The sequence below is a fragment of the Ictalurus furcatus genome, chromosome 3 (genome assembly GCF_023375685.1).
Source record: "Ictalurus furcatus strain D&B chromosome 3, Billie_1.0, whole genome shotgun sequence".
NCBI classification, from domain to species: Eukaryota; Metazoa; Chordata; class Actinopteri; order Siluriformes; family Ictaluridae; genus Ictalurus; species Ictalurus furcatus.
In genome coordinates, this window is record NC_071257.1 from 33,756,181 (window position 1) to 33,783,680 (window position 27,500).

A 27,500-nucleotide genomic window follows, 5' to 3' on the forward strand; every position below is an offset into this window, starting at 1 on the left:
CTTTCTTTATCTATCTTTTCTTCTGCTTCACGTTATATATATTGCTAACGCGGTCCTTATTATCCTCTGAAAAGGCGTAGCGGTGGCATGTTTATTATAAACAACAACAAAAAAGCTATCTTGCTACCAACATGAATCGTGCCCTTTAGGTCCGTTTCATTTGTCAAGAAATGGATAAAGAGAGAGAAAAAAAAATGAAATCCAACTCAGTGTATCTTTTTCTGACAGCTTCAGGATGCGTGATCATGGGGAGAATTCGCCATGTTGAAAACAGAACAGAGCTGCTGTAAGAGGAGGCCGTGTGTGTGTGTGTGTGTGTGTGTGTTGTGGGTCATCGCTATCTGCTCATCTCTGAGCGTAATGTAGCAGATCAGCACTTGTGGTGTGTGTGTGTGTGTGTGTCCTCTATCACTCCCCAACACATTTCCTCCTCCTGTCCAGCCCACACCAGGCACTAAGCTATGGATTAATTCTGCAGGTGTGTAAGGAGTGTACAGGAAATCAGTTTTGAGTGTGTGTGTGTGTGTGTGTGTGTGTGTGTTGCAGTGTTTGCTCAAGGTTTTTCCACACTTACAGCGTGAAAACAGTGATTTATTTGATTGTATGGAAGTCAGCGCTTTGTAACAGTCAGAGGTTTTCAGAGAAGGTGACGCTTCGTTTCTTGGTAATATAACAAGCTGCGAATTGTCGTCACGTTAACTTTGAGAGAGAGAGAGAGAGAGAGAGAGAGGCTGGTGAGAAATTATTTATAGCTGCTGTAACGTAAGTGAGAACAAGAACTAACGTGTTTCCACAACATTAAATCTGGCTATAAACGGATTTTTTTAAAAAAAAGTGTTTTAAATAAATAAATAAATAATAAATGGTCAAATTGCGGTGGTATAAGAGCAATAAAACACTTCCAGACATGCCGTTATGGGAAAGTAATCAACTTTGGGATGGTGACAGTAACTCTGCTTCATCACGCCGTACTGGTGATTATTTTTCTATAACCGCGTGACACAGAGGGGGTTTATTCCCAGCTTTTAACAGCTACAAAAGGATTTTTTTTTTTTTTCATTTTAGTTGAACAGTACAACATCTAATCAGCTGCTTCCAATCAGAGTTTGACTGACTGACTGCATCGTGATGTCAGTTCCTTTATTTTATTTTATTGTTCTTTCGCCCGATGCTGCTTCTGGATAAGACACCCCGGTGGGTTGTGGTGGGACGTCCTGGAGTTGAAACGCACAAAAATTTGTTTCTGAATCATTCCCGTGAAAATCGTCAACACTGATCGTGACTGAAAATTGATTCATTGTCAAATATCCCAGCTGACAAAAAAAGGTCCCCGGGACGTCTTCTAAATGGCCTCTACGAACGTCCCCCGAACGTACATGTGCAGGGTCCCTTTGACGTCCTATGGAGGTTCATGGGGACGTTCACAGGACGTCCAGCGGCCATTCGGGACACTTAGGGGACTTTCGCTGAAATGAACACATTCAGTAGTGTTATGATTTGATATCCTCTGACGTCCTCGGAACGTCCGCCATTGAACGTTATAAACCGGACCTAAGTGGACGTTCGTAACGTCCGGGGGACGTCCCCTGTTTGCTGGGTGACGTGACGTGAGCTTATTCATTTAACCAGCAGTGTTCGCTCTGTGTGTGTGTGTGTGTGTTCATTGTAATGCACAGCTCATTAACAGCGCCAGTATTAAGACAGGGACGGTTAAGAACGAAATGCGGCAGCTTGTTATTGGAGACCATGTCTGCACTGTCCATTTTGTGTGGACCCCATGTTCCTTTGGGTGCATTATGGGACAGGTTAATCAATCCACACTTCATTCCACTTGTTCTGGAAAAAACGTGTTGGAAATATCGTCATTTATATCTGAAACACGATGTCTCAGGATTTCCTGAAACACGGAACGCTTTTTCTCTTTCGCACGAATCTCGACCAGACGGAAAAACTTCCTGCAGTTTAAAATCGGAGTTTTTAATTCCCGACGTGACGCAGGAGTCGATTCGAGAGCCGGCATCCGATTACAAACCGACTTGGTGTCAGTTTCGCTACAGTACGTAGCTATTCAACAGCGTGAGCAAAGCGTGACATTCAGCGTCAGCGTGTAAGGAACTCGCACTTACCTAGCGGGATCGTAGACGTCTTTGATCAGACCGACTGTTCTTACCACTGTGTTTGTTAAATTGGCTCTCCTTACAAAATATGATCTCTGCCGGAAAACAGTCAAAGAATGGTTAATCCTTTCATGCATGAATTATTTATAAGCACACACACACACACACACACATATATGCTGTATATATACATATATATGAATGAGAGATTGTATGTGTGTGTGTGCGAGAATTACCTGCGTCTGTGCCGCATCTCTACTAATAACGAAGCTGTGGGTTTAACTACTGAATGCAGCTCTAACTGTGTGTTACTATGGTTACAGTTGTTTATAGGCTGGGACTGGGACTACCTGTGGTACACACGCGTTGAACGCACACCTTCCAGCCAATCAGAATCGAGTATTCAGACAGACCATGGAATATAGACAGCTTAACTTATATTAAAAAGTAAACGTATTGTTGGATTCTCCATGTGTAAGAATACCACGAGTACAATATTCTGAAATATTATACAATGAAAGATTATTTTTTAATCAATAAAAACTAAAAACTGTGTCCAAAAACTGTGCAAAATATTTATGTGTTGAAGACCAAACTAATAGAAAATATCATTTAGGAAAATGTAAAAAATAATAATAATAATAACACAGTTTAGAACTGTTGCACAATACGTCCATATTCCAAAAAATATACACACATGATGCGATTTATGTTTAGTAACGGTTAGTAAAAAACGAATGTGTTCCATTTGAGACGATATTATCTTTTCTAAAATTCATACACGAGACCAGTGGTTCTCAAACTCTCTGGACCCCGAGCATATTTTGAACAATCCACAAGGACCCCCCTCACTCCACAACAATTATAGGCTATATATTTAACATTCATTTCTATATATGTTACTTCATTTTATTAATATTTAACATTAATAATATTAACATTGGACATTTAAAATCGAATCAAAAGATTTGAGGATTTTATTGTTTACATTTTATCGTTGGTGTGACATTTAATTCGACTCTCTGAATGATCCTTTGTTTATTTTATCCATCAGTGCAACACTTGAACTCGTCTACCGCTCGTAGGTTTTTTGCAGATTATCATTTCATTTGTAAATAAATTTAAAATTAAAAATGTAAACATTTTTAAAACTTTCCTACGGAGCCCCTGCAGTTACGCCACTGACCACTAGGGGTCAGCGGACCCCCAGTTGAGAAACACTGCACTAGACGGTAGAGTGCATAGTGCATAGTGTAAGTGGACAGTACGTCATTTGGGACACAACTTTAGTATTTACTCTCCAAAGCGTGTTTTCGGAACAGAAGTAACGTAGTGAGTAAACGTACCGCACGCAGACCAACTTATTCGATCATGAGATTCGTTGACAACGATTTTCATAATTGATCATTATCGATTTTATCGATTAGTTGTTGCAGCTGTAGATAGTATATAAAAAACATTTCCATCTCAAAATCTATTTTAAAGACGAGGCACGCGGTACAGTATCATCTGTCCTATTTGTTCTTTTTTTTCTCTCTCTATGTAAACAATTGGTTCGGGTTCGTACGCACTCACACGCGCGCGATTCACACAGCTAACCTGAGCGTGTTAGAAAGTGTGTGAGATTAGAGTTTACGCTTCAGGTGATAAAACACACACACACAAAAAGATAGAAATATCACATTTCTGTCCGAGATCTACGATATTTACACTCGGTAAGACATCGTTTTTGTCTCGTCTCCAAACCCTGAAGGACCGAGCAAGCCTGTAAGAGAGATAAAACACTTCCTCTCTTCTCTTCCTATTCGTCTTCTCATGCCCGAATCGCGTCTCCAGCCAGGGGACCACCGTTCTCCGAGACAGACTGGTGCTCAGAGCTTCGCAAATTGTTAACCACTCTTTGGGTTCTGTCTCCATCTGTCACTCTTGGCTCATGAAAAGCAGCGCTAAGTGTTGTCCAATTAGCTCGATTACTATGAAATTGTGTAAAAGCCTTTTTTTTTGTTGTTGTTTTTTATTGTTGTTGTTGTTTTTGTCCTTCTTTTTCTAGAACGGCAGTTGTTTTGAAGCTCACAATAAAAAGTGCTAATTATGATGGAAGCCACAATGCGTTATGCGGGATAATTAATTAAGCGCACACAGATTCACCTTTACCAGCGGTGAAGGTTTCTGCGGTTCACTGGGTTTCAGTCAGGGTTATTTTTATTTATTTATTTTATTTATTTTTTTTTTGTGGGAGAAAAATGGACGCCAAGGGAAAACACAAAATCAATATAGAGAGTCCTATTCTTCATAGGCACAATAATAGCGGCTGAATAGCTGGAGATGTTGCTCATTATGGCCCCGAGGAGAAAAATGGATATGAGCGAGAATCAGCGGGACGTAAAGGAGGAGCTCATGGATGAGAAAGAGAGCGAGAGAGAGAAATGGATGTCCTCACAGTCTCTCGCTTTTGTCTCACACCAGGCTGCCTGTATGGCACAGCATGTAGCAGCAGTTAACATACTCACTCGCTCATGCGCACACACACACGCACACACACACGACCAACCTCAGCACCTCGCTCGATCTCTATCTCTCGCTCTCTTTCCTTTTCAGAACGAATCAGTGCTGAAAAATGTCCCACGCAAACCTTTTCCCCCTGTGCATTCACACACACACGCACACACACACACACACACACACGCTTTTTTTTTTCCCCCGTAGTGGATTTCAGAAATAACTCCAGACATCTGACCTTTTCCTTCACCATCACAGCCAGAGCTTTTTAAAACCCCTGTCCTCTCTTGGGTCTAATCTGAAGCCATGAAACCTGCTATCATCGCCTCCGCCATAACACCACCTGGATCTGATAATATTGAATACGTACTGTATAAGAGAGTCTTTGTTTGATTTTTCCTCATGTAAACAGCTGATCCCGATATTTTACCTTCAGCTTAGATCAATAGTGTTGTTTGAAATCAAAAGAGTTGCTGTAACGATGTCAGTGTGAGATTAGATCAGTGTCAGATATCAGCCAGTGTAGAGCGCTGCAGGGATGACGTCATTTTGTAGGCCAACCCGGAAGTTAGCGTCGCCCCGGTTCCCTCGACAAAAAGCCAATAGGACTGACCTTCCGATCAGTAACCCAGAGCCTGGCAGTTCTGGGCTTCAACCCCCGACCTTCCGATCAGTAACCCAGAGCCTGGCAGTTCTGGGCTTCAACCCCCGACCTTCCGATCAGTAACCCAGAGCCTGGCAGTTCTGGGGCTTCAACCCCCGACCTTCCGATCAGTAACCCACAGCCTGGCAGTTCTGGGCTTCAATCCCCCGACCTTCCGATCAGTAACCCAGAGCCTGGCAGTTCTGGGGCTTCAACCCCCCGACCGTTCGATCAGTAACCCAGAGTCTGGCAGTTCTGGGGCTTCAATCCCCCGACCTTTCGATCAGTAACCCAGAGCCTGGCAGTTCTGGGGCTTCAATCCCCCGACCTTTCGATCAGTAACCCAGAGCCTGGCAGTTCTGGGGCTTCAACCCCCCGACCTAACGATCAGTAACCCAGAGCCTGGCAGTTCTGGGGCTTCAATCCCTCGACCTTTCGATCAGTAACCCAGAGCCTGGCAGTTCTGGGGCTTCAACCCCCCGACCTTTTGATCAGTAACCCAGAGTCTGGCAGATCTGGGGCTTGAACCCCCGACCTTCCGATCAGTAACCCAGAGTCTGGCAGTTCTGGGGCTTCAACCCCCCGACCTAACGATCAGTAACCCAGAGCCTGGCAGATCTGGGGCTTGAACCCCTGACCTTCCGATCAGTAACCCAGATCGCAACCCACGTTTTGTTCTTCAAGCTAATCTTCACAAATGAACACAACTTTTATGAATTTTGAAGCCTAAATACAGTCGCCAGAAGTAAAAAGCTAAAGTCGAGCTAAAAACGAACAAGAACTAGAACCGTGCCGGGACGGTCCGTCGTGAAACAGGAAGCTCACAGCACGTCTCAATTCTCGCAAATATGCGTTCTATGTCCTTCTGTCCTCCGAGCTCGTTCTTTCAAATTACTGGACCGGAACTTACGTTATAGCCATGATAAACAGTCGTTCCCTCACCAGCCTTCCTCTCTCTCTCTCTCTCTCTCTCTCATAATGAGCGCATTAATATTACCCTAATGTTCCTGTTACAGCTGGAACTACCTGTGCTGTTCTACAGAAATAATCTACACTTTCTGACCAGTCAGATTTGCACTTAGAGCAGCGTTCGCGCGACAGATGAAGATGAAAAGAAAGGCAGTGTCGTGATCCAGAGAACGAGTAACAAGCTCTGTCTGCTAACACGCTTCATCATGGCGCTGTCTTTGTGGATGCGTGATCGCCGGGCCTACCTCGTCACGTGGGAAACACGGTAATACAGACCTTACCGGCTGTTACAAGATGAAAGAGGCGCTTCTATCTGGATCAGTGCTCATTTGTGCAAAGGAAAACGGGATGAGAAAAGAGGTCAGGTGTAGTGGTATTAACGTCTGCGGTGTAACAAGCTTCAGCATCGTATTAAACTCCCCATCTGCTTCCTGCCGCGCTCTTATCCTTAGCCGGGGTAATAACATCAGCCCTGGGGTAATAACACTCGTCATTTTCCTCACATCGCCTCTACCGAAGAGACAAAAGAAATCCCCGTCGCTCCGCATTGTAACCAGCTTGACCATTGTAATGAGCCGCACAGAGGACGGGATTACGGCCCAAACCCATTTCCCACTTTCCACCGGCTTTATTGGTCATTTGTTGATTAATAAGTTCGCTCCAAAACAGGACCTTTGTGGCTGTGAGGCAGATGAATAATGGATGTGTGGTGTATGTGTGTGTGTGTGTGTGTGGTGTGTGTGTGTGTGTATGCGCTTTAGTGGTGATTCATGGACTGTAAGTGCCCTTGTCTGGTTGTGTACGCAGAAATCTAGTCACATGCACATGCATAAAGTTACTCTGAGCGTGCGTAAAAGGATTATAGAAAAAAAAAATGGTGACTCATTAGTGTCAGAGTGTACGTCTTTCTCTTTATTTTATACCTTTTTTTTTTTTTATTGGGTCACTCTTTCTACCTTCCTCCTCTCCCTGTCCTTCGTCAGTACACGCCGACCTTGGCTGTACGGATGTGCAATGCAAATGATTTCCCGCCGCAAATCTCCGCCTAATCCCCCGGCTACTGAGACTTTTAACCGTTTAATACGGAACTCTGCAGCAGGACGGAGAAAGCATCGATTATTCCAGTCCTCGCGTTCCCTCCCCTCGTTCTCCGGAGATTGGACTTTGCCAAATGGAGCTCTTTCATACCGGGAATGGAAATCTTCCTGCTGAATTTGCCCAAGACTGGAGCAAATAGAGGGGTTCATATTTATGGAAATTCGAGAGGAAAAATAGAGAGTGAGAGCGAGCGAGAGACAGAGAGAGAGAGAGAGATGTCCCTCAATTGCATGTCCTCTTCATTCTTCAAAGACATTTAAGCTTCATAAATGTTGCATTTGTGGGAAAGTTAATTGGATTTCAGAAGCTTAGTCTCGAATGCAGATTGTGAGTGGCATCTGTGTGGCAGGCTGGTTTACCATGATGGAGTGAGAGGAAGAGAGTTGTGGACAGAGAGAGAGAGAGAGAGGGAAGGAGAGAGAGAGAGAGAGAGAGAGAGAGGCAGCCTAGAACCCCCTGATTGTTTAGCAGCCGCTACTGGGCATGTTGTGAATGTATGTGAACAGCCTGAGGATGGATGGTGAAGGGTTGAGGTGCTCTCTGTCTCTCTCTCTCTCTCTCTCTCGCTCTCTCTCTCTCCAGTGAGCGTGTGATTAATTGTATTAGTTCAGGCTAGAAGTAAAGAAATGTTTTAATGGAGAGCTGGCTGCACTGCAGAGCCCAAACACGCAAACGCAAGGACGCAGCGAGACAAGAAACACACTTAGCCTGGCTAACCTGTAACGCATTTATCTCTCTCTCTCTCTCTCTCTCTCTCTCTCTCTCTCTCTCTCAGTTTAATGGGCTGTACCGGCATGATGGTGTTTAACTATTTCCAAAACAATTATAAAGTTTACTGTCAATTACGTCAATTAAAGTGTTACGTAAAACACTTGCGGGTTTCCTCCGGGTTCTCCGGTTTCCTCCCACGTCCCATGATGCCCTGCAGATAATAAATAATAATAATAATAATTATTATTATTATTATTATTATTATTATTATATCCAAGCAAGTGAAAAGATCTTCAAAATGAACAAATTGATCTAATATTTCTTATGAAATGAGCATAAATGAAAGATACGATGAATCGGCCTTTTGTTTGTAGACACTGTTACTCATTTCAGGCTATAAAGGCAGATCATCGAAATAAATGCTTAAAATTAGAAAAAATGATCTGCCAGTAGAGCAAGAGTATTTTAGATACAGGGAGGTCCAAAAGTCGGAGACTACAAAGAATATCTGGATTTTTATATATATATATATATATATATATATATATATATATATATATATATATATATATATATATTGTATAATATTTAAAACAGAAAGAAAACAATTAAAATCTTGAATATTTATTTGAATAATAGTTCAGTGTTTCCTCGCGATAGTTTCATAGTCCCTTTGAAAGGGAACTCAACGTTGTGTGAGCTTCATGCTGTGGGAGCGAATTCGCGCATGACCGGTCGATCTGACGTCTGTGTAAAACACGCCAGTTCATAGGCTTTCCATGCTCGTGTCGCACATCGCATGTCGCACGTCGCGTGACTATAAACAACGCCTGTAAACCACGTCATTAGCTTCTTTGTCTTCAGCGAAGCCACATGTCTCTTCACTTTCTCTCTATTTTCGTTCTTTTCTAATTTAATTCCCTCTTCTGTCACTATCCTGTGGAAACAGAATGAGTCAGAGAGGATCCAGGAAGCGTGTTACTCCCTGTTCGCGCTATATTACAGAGGGGGATGGACACATTTTCTGCGTGAAGTGTCTGGGAGGGGAGCATGCTGCAGCAGCCCTTCACAATGAAGCAGCTCGGCTCTCTCACTTCTCAGCCGAACGGAACCTCAGGGCTCTGAGCCGGCCGCTGTCAAGGCAGCCAGAAGTACAGTACGGTTATGTTGCTATGCTGAAACAGGCGGATGTGCTTTCGAGCTTCCTCTCTCCATGGACGGCAGCGAAATTGTGGGGGGGGGGTGCTTTGCCATCCAAGCCGTGTAAGGTCACATCAGCATCGGTCGGCAAAGTCTATGCGGAAGTGGGTCTCACTTGTGGGTTCCGGCATAGAATGGTAGTGTTGCAGGCCTACCAGGCAGACCTGCTGAATGAGCTTGATAGTGTGGAGGGAATTGGGCCTGAGGCAGTGGCGGAGCTTCACCAGGCCATGGATTTGTCTCTTCGTGACGGAGAGGCACCTGTGGCTCAATCTCTCGGGCATGGGGGATAAAGATAAAGTCTCCGTTCTGGACACCTCTGTTACACATTTCAGCCTGTTTGGCTTAACGCCATCATCATCAACAGGTTTCAGGAGGCAAAACAGCAAACGGCGGCGTTCAGCCAGGTCCTTCCTCATTGTGTCGAGTTCGCCCGGGCATCCACGAGTCGAGCCCGGGCCAGTATAAATGTGAGGGAGGCACAGAAGGAGAGTGTGGCATTCCCTGATACCTCCCCCCCACGCTGAAAGCAGGGGGACACAGCCACAGCCTGCCAGTAGGCCTGATTTAAGGATGATAATCATGGCCTGATGGGCCATGGATGAAGATATCAGGGGACGAGAGGATGTTAGGGCAGTTGGTCCCCAGTATTACTGTAGCCCACAACAAACCCCCCATCCCCCCCCCCCCCCCCCCGAACTTTGCTGAACTTTTAAACGCTCTTGTGCTCATTAGAGTTACTTTTCTGTGAACTCTCCTCTGGATATTCTGCAGAAATTAACCAGATCTCTGATAACAGGCTGGTGCGTGTGTCTAACTGGCGGAGGAGCTGCTTTATATTAACGTGGCATATCCACACAGAACAACGCAGCAGTGCTTTTCATTAGCCGAGCTCGGAGTTTGCCTAAATGCCAAGCCTCGTCTAAGTGCCAGAATCTCACAAGTCACTGGAAATGTCATCCCTGCAAATAATTTGAATTAATATCATGCGAGAGTGCTATTATCTCGCTCTCTGGATTGATCGTTTAGGAGAAATAAATGGTGCCGATATCTTTCAGTTGGAAAGATCTATTAAAAATGTGCACACAGTCCTGTTACGGTAATTACTGTTAGGGAGTCAGAGGTCACTGAATCTCTTTCAGAGACTCTCTCTCGCTCTCTTTCGTGCCTGGTGTTTGGGTGTCCCTTCCTCTGAACACACACAGCAATAAGATATGTGTGTCTAGGTCACTTCTGCTTTGGAGTTGAATTAATCAGTTAGCTCTTGTGGAGGCGGTAAAAGAGCCCTGTGTGTGTTTGTGTGTGTGTTTGAGAGAGAGAGAGAGATTTATCGTCGGTTGTATGTTGTGGGTTTCTAACAGAAATAGTTCACCTTGTCATATTCACATCAGGGTGGTGAGGGATTTTGACCTGAGTTCATGCTCCACTGATGCCGAACACCCGTAATCAGAGGCTTCAGCGCTTCATTCAGCAGCCTGTCCTCCTCCCTCCCTTCCTCTCTCTCCCTCTCTCTCCCTCTCTCTCTCTCTCTCTCTCTCTCTCTCTCTCTCCCTCTCACACACGCACATATGCACATACACACACCTCCCATTGAGCTACACGCTCCCTGCAGATCTCTTTCTAATTAACTAATCAATACCAGCACTGCTGCTTTTTCACACGCCGCCTTATTTAGCTCACATTCTCCTCAAACTCAGACACGCGAGAGCCGGGCCGTGAAACAAGCAGCTCTTCTCGAGATTGACGGACGCCGATAACACACACACACACACACGCTCGGTGGCCCTCGGCGTAACGCAGGCGCATGCAAGAATGCAATGTAGAGCTCTCGAATTCCCTCAAGGACTCGAGCGAGCTCAACGCCTCATCAGATCTCCCTGGAAACAAAGCACATGCCAGTCTGCCACTCCAATCACGCAGCTCCGGGTTCACAGCCCCACCCACTTGGCTGATTGCATCATTAACCGTACTTCAGTTTGGGTAATTAAGATTTTTTTTCCCCTCAAGGATTCAGGGTTTTCTAGAACTTATAAGCGGTACGTTTCGCTGCATCACTTTAATCATGTGTTCAGATATACCCGTCCGCACTCGGCTCGTTCCCCGAGGTCCAGAATCAATGGGATCTCGGTTTTCCATCAGATATGTACGCTTTAATTTCGATTCCTTCACTCTAAAGAAGTCAAAATGCTCTGTCATCTCTTGGGATGCGTTCATATCAGTAACGGATCTCGGTCCGAAACCATCCTTATTTGCTCTCTCATAAAAAAAAATAATAATAATAAACGCTCAGACAGATAACAACATCTGATACCATGTGATACTATGTGAACTAAGCCTTGTGCACGTTGTTGTGCTATTGAACACGAAATGAAGAAGAAGAAGCCTTTATTTCTCATATACATTACAGCAGAGTGAAATTCTTTTCTTCGCATGTCAGGAAGTTGGGGTCAGAGCGCAGGGTCAGCCATGATACAGCGCCCCCTGGAGCAGAGAGGGTTAAGGGCCTTGCTCAAGGGTCCGACAGTGGCAGCTTGGCAGTGCTGGGACGGGAACCCCTGACTTCCTGATCAGTATCCCAGAGTTTTATCCGTCGAGCCACCACCTTCAAATTTCAGCGATGTGGACGTATTTCATGATTCAGTCAAAGCAATGCAGACTACAAACTGTGCTTTGAGAAAATATCAAGAGGAATTACATCATCTTCTACCAATACGATCCGATAAAATCTGATAAAAGATCTGAAACATAAAACTCTTATCCAGGAGGCTGTTCTCGATTTACAATGAGAGTGAAAAGTGAAACAAAAGCCACTTTTTTTTTTCCACTATAACTCTACTCGATCCGGAGCTAACTAATGCGCTTCATTTAAAATCAACTTGCTAACATTATAAGAGTTGTAAGAGTGAACTATAAGAGTTCATTACACACACACACACACACACACACAATTATAGCTGCATCATTTATTCAGTAGGTCTGCTGCGCTCTATAATACAGCAGAATCAGAAAAAAGGAAAAGCATGTACGGGTGCATCTCAAAATTAGAATTGTGGAGAAGCTCCGTTTTTTTCTGTAATTTAATTCGAAAAAGTGGAACTTTCATGTTTTCTAGATTCATTACACGTAAAGTGAAATATTTCAGGGCTGTTTTGGTTTTAATCTCAATGATTACGGTTTACAGCTCATGGAAATCAAAAATCCAGTATCTCAAAATATTAGAATAAAGAATTTATAATACAGAAATTTGTGAACCTTGTGAAAAGTGTGTTAATTTATGCGCTGATACTCGGTCGGGGCTTTAATCCTTTTGCACGAATTACTGCATCGATGCGGCGTGGCATGGAGGCGATCAGCCTGTGGCACTGCTGAGGTGTTCTGGAAGTCCAGGTTGCTTTGATAGCGGCCTTCAGCTCGTCTGTATTGTCGGGTCTGGTGTCTCTCGTAGATTCTCTATGGGGTTCGGGTCAGGCGAGTCGGCTGGACGATCAAGCACAGTAATACCACGGTCAGTAAACCAGTTACTAGAAGTTTTGGTACTGTGGGCAGGTGCCGAGTCCTGCTGGAAAAGGAAATCAGCATCTCCATAAAGCTCGTCAGCAGATGGAAGCATGAAGCTCTCTAAAATCTCCTGGTAGACGCTGCATCGACTCTCGACTTGAGAAAACACACTGGACCAACACCAGCAGATGACATGGCAACCCAAATCATCACTGACTGTGGAAACTTCACACTGGACTTCAAGCAGCTTGGATTCTGTTCCTCTCCACTCTTCCTCCAGACTCTGGAACCTTGATTTCCAAATGAAATGCAACGTTTACTTTCAACTGAAAAGAGGACTTTGGACCACTGAGCAACGGTCCAGAGTTTTTTTTCTCCTTAGCCCAGGTAAGGCGCTTCTGACATTGTCTCTGGTTCAGGAGTGGCTTGACACTAGGAACGTGATGTTTCTGTATTATAAATTCTTTATTCTAATATTTTGAGATACTGAATTTTTTACTTGCGTGAGCTGTAAGCTATAATCGTCAAGACTAAAACAAAAAAAAGGCTTGAAATATTTCACTTTATGTGTAATGAATCTAGAATATATGAAAGTTCCACTTTTTGAATTGAATTACGGGAAAAAATTCACTTTTCCACGATATTCGAATTTTCTGACACGCACCTGTACTTTCCCTAGACGCTAAACCTGAGAAAATAGTACACATTCCAGAATTATTATTTTTTTTAAATCAATGTTTTGAAACTTTGTGAACAAAATAAAAGCCTATTAACACAGAATGCATGATTTTATGCTTCAACGTCACAGGGATTAATTATTGCACTTTGAATGGGTTTCAATGGGGACATTTTTGTCCTTAAGGTCCTGAGTGTAACTATCTTGTGTACCTAGTTTAAAATAGATTTATGAAAGCAAATGAGGGTGAAATATTAAAAATTCCAATAAATATACCCACCTTTTGCAAAACTCAGACAAAATGATTAAAAAAAAAAAAAAAAAAAATGAAAAAGACAAAAATGTCCATAAGGACGCACAAGGGTTAAACCCGGAAAACATAAACCGAGAAGAATACCGTTTCTCTGTCATCCCTGATTGATTAATACTAATCTGGTTACTCATTTCAGTACCAGTATCAGTAGTAAAAACATGTATCCGTCCCTAGTAAGTGATGATACTTGCTGCTTCCACCTCCATGCTGCCTCTGCGCTCTCCTGAATCTCCTCGCACACAAGACAACGTGTTGTCCAGAAGCTTAGCTGATCAAACACGCTCCCAGAGCCAAAAACACTGGCACCGAGCTTCCCTCCCTCCACGTCTCGCTTTACAAAGCTCCCTCAAATCCGCTTCCGCTTCTGCGTCTCCTCTTACTGGCACGAACGCTGGAAGGTGGGGGGGGTGGGGAGGGATGCTCGGATCGTTCCGCCAGAGAAGTGTTTGCTCCTTCATTAGCAGGCTTAATTGAGTCGACTGCGATATTTCAGCGCCTTATTAAAATGGAGGGAAGCGGAGTGGGCGGGTATTACATGAGAGCAAATTGATTTTGGCGCCATCCTGTCCATCCTGTCTGGCTGGCAGATGCCATTTTCACAATTTCTTGTTTATTGTTTCTATCTCTCTTTCTCTCTCTCTCAGCTCTTTAATTTTGTCCTTACATTTAATTTCTTTAAGCCACATCACACAGGGGGACTACTTTTGGACCGATTAAAGACATGAACGTCCGAAAGAGACAGAGTGACACGGAGAGAAAGAGTGAGACACAGGGACTGCACGCTGTGATTTCACCCATTTAACCTTGGTGCGCTATGGTCTGTATTAATCTCTGCTTATTTATACTTATAAGTCACTCCGCCGGTCCTGTTTGGTTTCCCATCCAGAATTATTTTCGTAGTGAAATATAAGGATACACCAATTAAATATTATTCGTACGTACACTAGTACGAGTACATGTTTTTTGGTATTCGTCAATACAGATACGATGCTGATACTGAAATGATCAGCTTGCTTATTATTAATCAATCTGGGGCGTCACAGAACCTGTTATGTCGCTCAGTTTATGTTTCCTGGTTTAAATGTTGGCCGTGAAAAGCACATGTTTTAGCACTAAACATTAGTTACCTTGGATCGAGTATCGGGGTTTCCTCCGGGTACTCCGGTTTCCTCCCCCAGTGCAAAAGTATGCGTTGTTGTTTCCAGATTGTCGGGAGGATGTGAATGTGTGTCCGATTGTGCCCTGTGATGCGTTGGCACCCCGTCTAGGGTGTCACCCTGCCTTCCTTCCTTCGGTCCTCGAGTGCCCCGCGTTCCCTGGGATAGGCTCCAGGCTCCATGCTGATGCATGCCTAGTGAAATAGCTCTGAAATTATTGTCCAGTCAAGTGGCTTTATTGTCATTTCAACCATATACAGCTGGTACGGTACACAGTGAACCGAAACAACGTTCCTCCAGGACCACGGCGCTACATAAAACATCACACTAACCACACCAAACGACAGACACGGAACTAAATAAGACCTACACGTCTCTACATAAAGTGCACATGCTAACGTGTGCTAACAACACAAGGCAGTACAGTAAGTACTAAAACAGGACAATAGGTACAGTAAGTGACAGAGTAGCGCCGAACAGTACGCGGTTCTAGCGTAGAAGTGTCCGATATAACAGGAAGTACAAGAGAATAACAATATAATAAAAATGCTGTGAATGTAAACGTAACATGCTAGGACATGTTAGCGTACACCATGCTGTATATGGACGTAGCAGTTGTTGCGGTAGCAGCCAGGTGAAGAGTATAATAGTGACAAGAACTTGAATACGATATTTTTATAAATATAGTAGCGGCAAAAATGCAATACAGTCGATAACAGACATTGGTTTTTTAATACATAAATGCGAATTTGTCGACGTAGCATAAACCCGAGTCTCGCTCAGATGTAAAGTTCACAAAGTGCTACATTTTAGAAGTAGATCTGATCAGGAGAGCAGAACGCATGCGGTATCTTTAGTCAATTCTTCCTAGTTTCTGTTTTCGCATTACTTCAACTACAAAACTTCAATAGAACCTCCACATGCCAAAAAATAATGAGTACAAAAAGGAAGATGATTAAAGCAGCACGTCATCAGCGGAAAGATCGGTCCGCTACCCGGCTAATCCGCTCAGCAGTGCTCCTGTACTCGTCCCTTTCCATTGATTGATGAGGTGGAGGGGAGCGGACACGTTAAAACCTGGAGACTGTTATTTCCTTGTGGTTGGTGCACATTCTGTGCTAAAAACCTTGTGTGTGTTTTGCTCAAAAAACTGGTGTACAAGCCTCAACAGTATATATACATGTACTTCTCTTCTCTTTCTCAATTGCTGTTGGACGTACTCATCTTTGGGAGATTTTTTAACAGCGTGTGTATTGCTCAGAGCGTTGCCAGGTGCGTGGTTTTCTCCTAGCAGTTAGGCTATTTTTAAACTGCCGGCAGTTTTTTTTGTTTGTTTTTTTTGTTCTCATATTAGGTTTTAATATTAACAGTGCTGGTTCGTAGCCACAAATCTGGCAACCCTGCTCGTATGAATACGTCCATCTACAGTATTTATTCACGTCTGAAAATGTGAAAATATTTTATGAGCATTACTGTGTTTCTAAAAACATAGACGCTACGGTTAAGCACAAGGCAAAACGGAAGGCGGTTTAACGACGCACTCGTATACGAAACAGTTTATTCTGTTCACAGCCGTCTTTTCATTAAGTCCCGTACCCACCGTGTCAGCCGTATTAATTACCCATTCTGACACGGGAGTGATAAGAACTTGGCTTATTAACACCTTTATCTTGCATTTCCTCTTTAGTCCTGAGATTTTTGACAGCTTTCTGGTTTCTACCATTTCCACCAGAGGCTTTTAATCCGCAGGCTAATCACGCCGAGTGCAACTGGTAGGCGATCTTGCGGATTGTGCTGAGGACCTGTAGCTTTATTAAATAAATGTTAATAAATGTGAGATGCATTTTGACAAGTGCATCGAGCATTTTGTGCTCTGCCTCGTCACGTCTGCACCTTGAATCACTGTATAGAGCATCAGATGAGCCACAGTGAGTAGCTGTACATTTACAAAGTGACCTGTATGGCAGACGGACCTGCCACCGCTCCTACCCGCCATTGCCGCTTCTCCTGCCTCTGGTACTGCCACGGCTCCTGCCCCTGCTACTGCTCCTGTCCCTGTCCCTGCTCCTACCTCTGGCATTGCTCCTGCCCCTGACACTGCCACTGCTCCTTCCCCTGCTACTACTCCTGTCCCTGCTCCTACCCCTGCCATTGGTCCTGCCCCTGCCACTGCTCCTACCGCTGCCACTGCTCCTGCCCCTGGCACTGCTAATTCTCCTGCCACTGCTCCTGCCCCTTGCACTGCTATTGCTCCTGCCCCTGGAACTGCCACTGCTCCTACCCCTGCTACTGCCACTCCACCCCCTGAAACACAGAAAACAAAAAAAAAGGTATACACATGTCAGCAAAGTCATCATAACAGTTCCTCAACCTCAGCTGCATCACTCCGGTTCATAACTGGTCTGAACTAGGGACGCGTGCACAGTTATCATTTCTGTTTGTTCCTGCTTGTGATATTTTCTAATTAATTGAATTGGTTCTAATGTATTTCCCAAAATATAAACAAACCAGTAGCCTAATTAAAATGACCATGACCCTGATCAGGCAGTTACTAAGGATGAATGAGTGAACGCATGGCGCTACGGTTTTATTGTGTCCCACAGGGTCCCAGTTCTGATGGAAAGCTTTAGTCAACCAAGTGAAGTGAATAGTGCTCCTCTTAATCTGCTCAATCCAAGTAATGGATTCGGTTAGATTGTGTGTGTGTGTGTGTGCGTGTGCGTGCGTGTGTACAGTACACATTTTCTTAAACCAACCAAGTGTCATAATGTGTTTTCAGTTCAATATTAGATTTGATATATTGTCTGCTACTCGCAAGGCTTTAACTCTGCCAGTGACATTTTTGTACGCTGACATTAACGTTTCACATTACACACTGACCTACACGTTTCACTTCATCCGTTAAGCTTGAAATTGAAGTTTTTGCTGCCTGGGTTGAAGAGTAAAATGTACACAGATTTTATTGCTAACCTTACATTTCATTTAATCATGACTCATATCATATCATTTGTTTATTTAACTCGTGATCGTTGGACACAATACCAAGCTTGCGCTAATAACGCCACGGTCAACATGGATCGAGGGCGCTCCAGAACGAGCAAGATAAGCTACGTTAATGAGGGAGCTGTGAATGTGCATGACTAAATATACAGGGTCATTAAAAAAAATAATAATTTTAAACAGTGAGTCTGCAGCTTTTCCCAAATTTAATGGGTCTAAAAATGTATTTAAAGTTTATTTTATTATTATTATTATTTTTAACAAAATAGGATTTATTGAACAAGATATATATATATATATATATATAGATATAGATATAGATATATATATATATATATATATATATATATATATATATATATATATATATATATATACTCTCTATATATAGATAGATATAGAGAAAGATAGAGGGACAGATAGATATATATATATATAGATATATGTATATAGATTGATAGAGAGATATAGATATATTTATAGAGAGAGATATAGACATATATATAGAGAGAGAGAGTGAGAGAGAGACATATATATATATATATATAGAGAGAGAGAGAGATAGACATATATATAGAGAGAGAGAGAGAGAGAGATGGACATATATATAGAGAGAGAGAAAGAGAGATAGACATATATATATATAGAGAGAGAGAGAGAGAGAGAGAGAGAGATAAACATATATATATATATAGAGAGAGAGAGAGAGAGAGACAGAGATAGACATATATATATAGAGAGAGAGAAAGAGAGATAGACATATATATATATATATAGAGAGAGAGAGATATATAAACATATATATATAGAGAGAGAGAGAGACAGAGATAGACATATATATATATATATAGATATAGAGAAAGATAGAGGGACAGATAGATATATATATAGATATATGTATATAGATTGATAGAGAGATATAGATATATTTATAGAGAGAGATATAGACATATATATATATATAGAGAGAGAGAGAGAGAGAGTGAGAGAGAGACATATATATATATAGAGAGAGAGAGAGATAGACATATATATATATATAGAGAGAGAGAGAGAGAGAGATGGACATATATATATAGAGAGAGAAAGAGAGATAGACATATATATAGAGAGAGAGAGAGAGAGACAGAGATAGACATATATATATAGATAGATATAGAGAAAGATAGAGGGACAGATAGATATATATATATATAGATATATGTATATAGATTGATAGAGAGGTATAGATATATTTATAGAGAGAGATATAGACATATATATATAGAGAGAGTGAGAGAGAGACATATATATATATAGAGAGAGAGAGAGAGAGAGAGATGGACATATATATAGAGAGAGAGAAAGAGAGATAGACATATATATATATATATATATAGAGAGAGAGAGAGAGAGAGATATAAACATATATATATATAGAGAGAGAGAGACAGAGATAGACATATATATATAGAGAGAGAGAAAGAGAGATAGACATATATATATATATATAGAGAGAGAGAGAGAGAGATATATAAACATATATATATATATAGAGAGAGAGAGAGACAGAGATAGACATATATATAGAGAGAGAGATAGACATATATATATAGAGAGAGAGAAAGAGAGATAGACATATATATATATAGAGAGAGAGAGAGACATATATATAGAGAGAGAGAGAGACAGACATATATATATATAGAGAGAGAGAGAGACAGAGATAGACATATATATATATATATAGAGAGAGAGAGATATAAACATATATATATATAAAGAGAGAGAGACAGAGATAGACATATATATATAGAGAGAGAGAAAGAGAGATAGACATATATATATATAGAGAGAGAGAGAGAGAGATATAAACATATATATATATATATATAGAGAGAGAGAGAGACAGAGATAGACATATATATAGAGAGAGAGATAGACATATATAGAGAGAGAGAGAGAGAGAAAGAGAGATAGACATATATATATAGAGAGAAAGAGAGATAGACATATATATATATATAGAGAGAGAGAGACAGAGATAGACATATATATATAGAGAGAGATAGACATATATATATATAGAGAGAGAGATAGACATATATATAGAGAGAGAGAAAGAGAGATAGACATATATATATATATATAGAGAGAGAGAGACATATATATATAGAGAGAGAGAGACAGACATATATATATAGAGAGAGAGAGAGACAGAGATAGACATATATATATATAGAGAGAGAAAGAGAGATAGACATATATATATATATAGAGAGAGAGAGATATAAACATATATATATAGAGAGAGAGAGACAGAGATAGACATATATATATATAGAGAGAGATAGACATATATATATATATAGAGAGAGAGATAGACATATATATATATAGAGAGAGAAAGAGAGATAGACATATATATATATAGAGAGAGAGAGAGACATATATATATAGAGAGAGAGAGAGAGAAAGAGAGATAGACATATATATATATATAAATACATAGAGAGAGAGAGATATAGAGAGAGAGAGATAGACATATATATATATAGAGAGAGAGAGATAGACATATATATAGAGAGAGAGAGAGATAGACATTATATATATATATATATATATATAAATTTTCATTTTTATGCTGTGTATGTGGTGCAAGACACTTGAACAGTAGCACCATTTTAGTTCAGTGTTTTGCGAATCGTCATCCGTCTGTAAACCCTGATGAGGGAGCGAAGTCGTCTGTCTCAGCAGTCTGAAGCTACTGAACTCCTCAGAAACTTTAAAGTGCTGACTTTTTGTTCTGCTATACAGTGTCTCTATCCCTCTCTATGACCTTCGGGAGAATTTCTCCGTCTAGCTGAACTGCCCTTGAGCTTCGTCAGAATCTATACTTATAAATGTGTTATGAGGTGTGTGGGAGAGTGAGTGAGAGAGAAAGTGAGTGAGAGAGAGTGAGAGAGCGCGAGCAGTGAACAAGTTGGTCCTCTGTTCATCTCTCCAGGTCTCCAGTGATGGCCGGAGGTCTGTTTGCCGTGAACCGTCTGTGGTTCTGGGAGCTGGGAGGCTACGATACGGGCCTGGAGATCTGGGGAGGAGAGCAGTACGAGATTTCTTTCAAGGTGAGAGAGTGTGTGGGACAAATCCGAACACACACACACACACACACACACACGACTGCTTCACTTCATCACATCACACCACCCTGTCACTGATTATTTTATTAGAACAGCACACCGCAAGTGTGTTATCCTGTGCGTTCCCTGAGTAGATACTCTATTACATGACATTCTGTCCAATTGTGAACGGACACAGGGTTCTCTCGGCGATTCGATGCCGCGTTCGTCGCGCTCAAACGGAACAAAGCCGTGAACAGAGCTTCAGGCTCGCGTGCATACAGATGTTGAGACGCTGCATCGGACACGCTTGACCCGAGCTACCTCAAGTGGGTCAAGAATAGTCTTGACACTGTAGGATTGATTACAGGGGCAGAAAATACAGGCCAGTACTCCATGAGGGTACGGCGGCTAAAAATAGCACAACTCTGAAGCCTTTCATCAGCGCTCTCCTGTCACCTGACCGTCGAGTACTCCTCCGGTTTCCTGAAACTTCATTTTGCCCCACAGCGAAGCACGGAGCCTCTAAGAAGCAATATCGCGCGCGACGAGGTCCGTCTGCTTCCATCCTGCCTCACGAGCATTGCTCATCTCTGACAGCTCTGTGAAGCTCCACACCAAAGTTTTGTCATATTCCTTCCTGTGTGTTACGGCCAAAAGGACACGCAGGAAGAGTCCGAAAGAAAAAGACAGGCGCCGGCGCAGGTGCGTTTCCAGGCAGCGCCGAAACTAATTGGTCCGTGTGACCCTGTGATCTCCTGTCCGTCCGAGGCGCTTCGGTTTTGATTAGCGAGGCCGGAACACCAGAGACAAGCGCGTGTGAGGGATTTTTCACTTTTATCAGAGATAAAATACCTGCCATGGCTGCCTTTTTTTTTTTTTTTTTATTCGGCGCTCCACTCCCGTGCACCATCAGTTGAACTTTGTGGTTGGAACACGGGCTGTCTGGAAACCATGGCAACTGCAGAAATATTTCAGGAACTAAATTAAAACCTTTTTTATTTTTTTTTCGATAACAATTGCCAAGGTTTTTTAAATATATATATATATATATATATATATATATCTTTTTTTTTTTATTATTGTTACTGTCGCTGCGTATAGATAGGGTTGCGGATCTTGTTTACACATCCGGTGAACAGTGAGAAACGTGTTATCGCTGTTATTCAGCTTTAGCGTGACTGCAGCGTGAGGACCAACTTGGACCGTTCGAGCCCGGCGCCAGCCAATATACCGGTCAGCTGTCTTTATCCAACCGGCGTCCTTCTGTCGGACGTGGGCGGATTTCAACATGCTGCACGATTCCTCCCAACGCTATCCCGTTACCTCCATGCCTTCATCTCGTGTATGGCGTGTGAGTTACTGCGTGAAAATGATTCATCTTTCTCTTGTTTACTCTCAAGGGAGAGCGGTTTGATATCATGTCCAGGACAGTTCCATCCCGGCGCGTGTGAAGTGTGTCTGACCGCTAAGTGGCTGCCCCAGCAGGAGAGAGAGAGAGAGAGAGAGAGAGAGAGAGAGAGAGCAGCGTGTTGTTTGATATCAGCACACCGCTCTCTCACACAGCGGGAGAGACCATGAAACGAAGAGTCTCCAGACCTGTCTGTCAAATGCCCACAACACTTCCACAATGCAGATGCTGAATCTTTCCTCAGTTTTTTTTATTTATATATATATATATATATTTTTTTTAAAGTTGCCGGATAGGAAAAGCTTTCTCGCTTGAGGGGAAATCTCTCTCCCTTCATCGCTGTGTGCAGTTCAGATGAAGGAGAGAGGCAGATGAGTAGAGATTAAGCCGGAGGAAAAGGCTTTTTCCCCCCTTCCTCTCCTGTGCTGTCAGCTAGTAGGAGTGTAATTGGAGCCTGTAGAGAGGATGGCGGTTGTTTTTGACACATACACATGGTGGAACATGTGAACAGAGTTATAGATTATTGCACAACAAGCTTACTCACTGGCTTTTAGAGTAGGACCCCCAAAAAAACTCAGAGAGATCAGGTATTACTCATCTCTCTCTCTCTCTCTCTCTCTCTCTCTCTCTCACTCAGTGCTTGAAAGAAATATCACTGGGTATATATGTGTGTGTGTGTGTGTGTGTTTCCCTCAGGTGTGGATGTGTGGAGGCAGTATGTATGACGTGCCGTGCTCCAGAGTGGGCCACATCTACAGGAAGTACGTCCCCTACAAAGTGCCCTCAGGAACGAGCCTGGCCCGAGTGAGTACAGCATACACACGACCGCTCAAAAGTTTGTGGACGCTCGACCGAAATGTTTCTCACGGTCTTGAAAACCTCTCGATCCGATCCGTGTCGTAGCCGAACACGTAGGGTAATCGCGCCGACGTTCTAATGGATTTCTTCCATTAGAAAACTTAACGTTTTATTTACAAGAACTGGACGACTCGGAGGGAAATATTTTCCCGAAAGCAGCCGATAAGCATCCGGCGTAGGCGTGAGCTCCGTTAATACTGTCTAAAAAGCATCTCAGGGAAATTCCTCAAGAAATCGGGTGAGAAAACACCAAGAATACATTTCCGGAAATTTCTAGGCGAAAAGGGCGTCGACTTTAAAGATGCTAAAATATGAAATTATTTTGATTTATTTTGGATCGCAGCATAATTCCCATAATTCCATTCGTGTTATTCAAGAGTCTTGACTTCATTATTATTCTAAAATGTGGAAATAAAAATAAAGGATGCCTTTAGAATTAACTAGTAATTTATTTAGTTCCTTCTCCGTGCTTGGGTGATTTTATACGATTTATACGCCCTTTTCCCATTTCTGACCAATGAATGAAGGCGCTTCCAGCCCTATATATATATTTTTTTTTTTTGGACGGGGGTTGCCTTTTTTTCTTTCTTTAAATACATACTTTGAGAAAACACTCGAAAGCAGATAGCACCCAAAGTAAAAGAATCATCATTCAGACTCAGCAACCAGACTAATAGGTGTGAAAGCACTCTCAGCGATCTGAACCCGTCATGGCCTTCAAGAACAATCAGCACACGCAAAAACCTACCCCTAGTGCGCACATGATATCACTCAGGCGATTATTCTTCAGTACATCCATTTGTGCATGCACAATTTATCCCATTACACTCAAATTAGCGCCCATTATTCGGGATCTTAGTAAATCAGGGCCTTTCTAAAGGTGACAAAAAATTAGTCAGACGTGTCATTTCTTTCCTAATACGCAGTTCTGCTTTAATAAGAAGACAGATGTGGTCAGGTAGGGTCCCGTGTCAGAGAGAGTTCGTCATGTGGCAGAGCTGGAAAAAAATAAATAAAAACAAACGAGGTTTTGTTAGTAACGCCCCCCAGTTAGCAAGGGGAAAGTCATTAACGGACGTGGGACGTGATATAAGAGTGAAGGAAGGAGGAAGAGAAGGAAGTGTGAGGAGAGTAGACCGACGGATGGAGAGGGAACAAGGTGAGTACAGGAGCGGAGTAAGACACAGCGGACGCTGAACGGTGTTTCTGCTGGGTATCGTTCTTCAGTTTCCTGAAATTCTCTACCTCCAAGTCACAGTTAAAAATGATTTTTTTTCCCCCCCCGAAGCTGCCAAGCGTAACAGTTCAGCTTTGGCTTGCTACACACACACACACACACACACACACACACACACACACACACACATACATACACACAAAGTATAATACTTTTCTTTAATATATATTCCTTCCCATTGCTCGGGATTTTGTCTGTATTCTCTCCTTTACTGATTTTTTTATTCATCGTATTTTTATTTGTTTTTGCTATTTTATGAGAAACGGACTCTCGAATCTGCCGAAATTTTGCACACCACGCTCGTAATGCACACCTAGCCTTGGATTATCCCTTATATACTGTATATATATATATATGTGTGTGTGTGTGTGGGTGTATAACACTATAACATTTATCCATCCATACATCTTCTATACCGCTTATCCTTCCTTCAGGGTCACGGAAAACCTGGAGCCTATCCCAGGGAGCATGGGGCACAAGGCGGGGTACACCCTGGACAGGGTGCCAATCCATCGCAACCACACACACACTCACACACCCGTTCATACACTACGGACACTTTGGACACGCCAATCAGCCTACCATGCATGTCTTTGGACTGGGGGAGGAAACCGGAGTACCCGGAGGAAACCCCCGCACACACAGGGCTGCGGCAGGATTCAAACCCCAAACCCTGACCCTGGAGGTGTGAGGCGAACGTGCTAACCACTAAGCCACCGTGCGCCCCATCAATAAAACAATGACAATATATATACATATAGTTATTATATAGTTTTGCTTTTTTTTTTTTTTTTTTAACAAAGGATGGAAAAAGACCATTTCAATTGAAATGACTCAAAGTATCTAAAAACAGACTGAATAATGTAATAATAATAAATATTAGCTAAATTCTGCCATATTCGCAATGTCGTCCCCTTGCTTTGATAACCGTATAGGCGTTATTCAGTTACAGAAGTGTACGAGGTTTTGCCACTAGTTCCACTTACTTACTTATTTACTTTCTGTAGTTATTGTTGTAGCGCTCGGGTTCCGGCGCTTCCGCTAGACTCCTGTTTCTTTTCATCTCTCTGAATGCTAATGAAAATCTGTCTCATTCAGAGGGAATCCCAGAGCGTCAAAGCGCCTACATCTCGTTTGTACGAGGTGTCGCAGCGATTCAGCACCGCCGCTGTCGCGCCACACAATTCAACCAATATATATGCAAGCAATATGCTGTAAAGAAATACAGCAATTCATATTTGGACCAATATACATGTCAATAGTGATGGTGTATAATGCAGTATATTTTATACTGTAAGAAATGCACGTATTCTAAAGTGTGCATGACAGTATATGGGGACAGCAGTGGACATGGACAGAATAAACGCGGTGCAGTGTGGCGACTCTATAATAGCAGGTTGTAATTAATGCTGTATATTATTTAAAAAAGATAACCAGATGCTTTTATGCCTCTAAGTGATGGAGGCATTGTGATTTCACTGTCGGTGCTGAAAATAAATAATGTCCTTATGAGCGAAAATTGTTAACTTTCGGGTCTAACATATTTCATGCTGATGACCAGAATGATCGACAGTACCATTTTTTGAGCTAGCAATAGTCTTGTCCGTTTGGGATTAGTTTTAAAAAGGCTGATGTGTTCAGTGAAATCTGGCACGAAAACAAACAAACGAAAACTAGCTGAATTGGCGATATCACCATCGCACGAAACTCTTTCGCGGTGATGTTTGTTGGTAAATGAGACCTTTCAGCTGTAGTCATGTTCGACGGACGTGAATCGAAGACGCTGATGACGTCACGTGACGCGTCTCGGAACAAATCGGCGGTAATTCAGAAGAATCGCGAGCTCTTCCGAATGTCACGGCGTTCGCTTGGTTTTGCGTTCATTTCCGCTCTCGCAACTCGGAATGAATCAAAGGGCCCAGAGCGCTACACAAGGAAAGCCTGAAATCTTCATCTCACGCCTCTGGGATGTATTTTGGTGCAGACTCGAGCATGATTTAGCGGTATACCGCTGCCTTCTTGCTAATTAGGTTGGGTGTAAGCCATTTTACTTCTGTTCTTGCCTGGCTAGAAAAGATAACACCTATGAGGACCCGGGTGGAGCAGCTCCAAAACTGCACTTCATCAGTTACCGTCATCCCAGACCCCCTCTCATACAGGAGATGCAAAGCCAAAAACCGGTTTTCTCCGACTTTTTATTCCTACAAAGTCACGTTGCATTTTTTCAAACCTGGTTCGTTTTCGTTGGTTTTTTTTTTTCCTTTACATAAAGATATGACTTTACACCCAACTACTAATGAATACAACATTCTTTAATGAATGAATCATTTTAGCATTGGCAAATTGCTGATCAGAAGGTCGTGAGTTCAATTTCCAGCACTACCAAGCTACCACTGTTGGGCCCTTGAGCAAGGCCCTTAACCCTCGACTGCTCAGTTGTAGAAAATGAGATAAATGTACGTCGGTCTGGATAAGGGCGTCTGTCAAATGCCATAAATGTAAATGTAAGAGAAATAAACCACCATGGGACGTGCTGTTATAGGAAAATGACCAGCTTCAGGGGGGTAACAGTACCTCCGCGTCATCACACCACCCCACTGTTTGACTGTTGTCCTTTAACAGCACGCTCCCAAATTTTCGCTTCCTTCGATAACAAATAAGACCAAGCAAATCAGATGCGGTTACCAAACTGGGTCACTAAATGGGAATCGACTCCAACGCTGGTGCTAATTAGCGGAATCAATATAAACGTTTCAACTAATTAAATACCAAACTCGCCAAGTTTATAACCAGGATAGAAAAGGATTTAGCTCATATTTCGACGCCGTGTCTCGCAACAGTAAACATCTCCTAAAACACACATTAGCTGTAAAGTTATGACAGGCTGATGGTTAATTTATCACTAAGATATGGATGCGATTTGCTAGTATTTAAAACTCTGGAGCTGCCGGAGCATCAAAACATCAACTTGTAAGTGAACATTTCGATAGAGTAGTCAGTCAGTACGTTTACATG

General features: G+C 42.4%; 1 protein-coding gene across 1 annotated transcript in view; it reads left to right on the forward strand.

Moving 5' to 3' along the window:
- galntl6 (polypeptide N-acetylgalactosaminyltransferase like 6) overlaps nucleotides 1-27,500 on the forward strand; it is a 255,001-nt gene that overhangs the window by 204,772 nt on the left and 22,729 nt on the right. Inside the window, exons 8-9 of the mRNA XM_053622119.1 lie at nucleotides 20,868-20,985; nucleotides 23,087-23,194. Of these exons, the coding sequence (XP_053478094.1) occupies nucleotides 20,868-20,985; nucleotides 23,087-23,194 (226 nt within the window). The remainder of the gene's footprint in view (nucleotides 1-20,867; nucleotides 20,986-23,086; nucleotides 23,195-27,500) is intronic.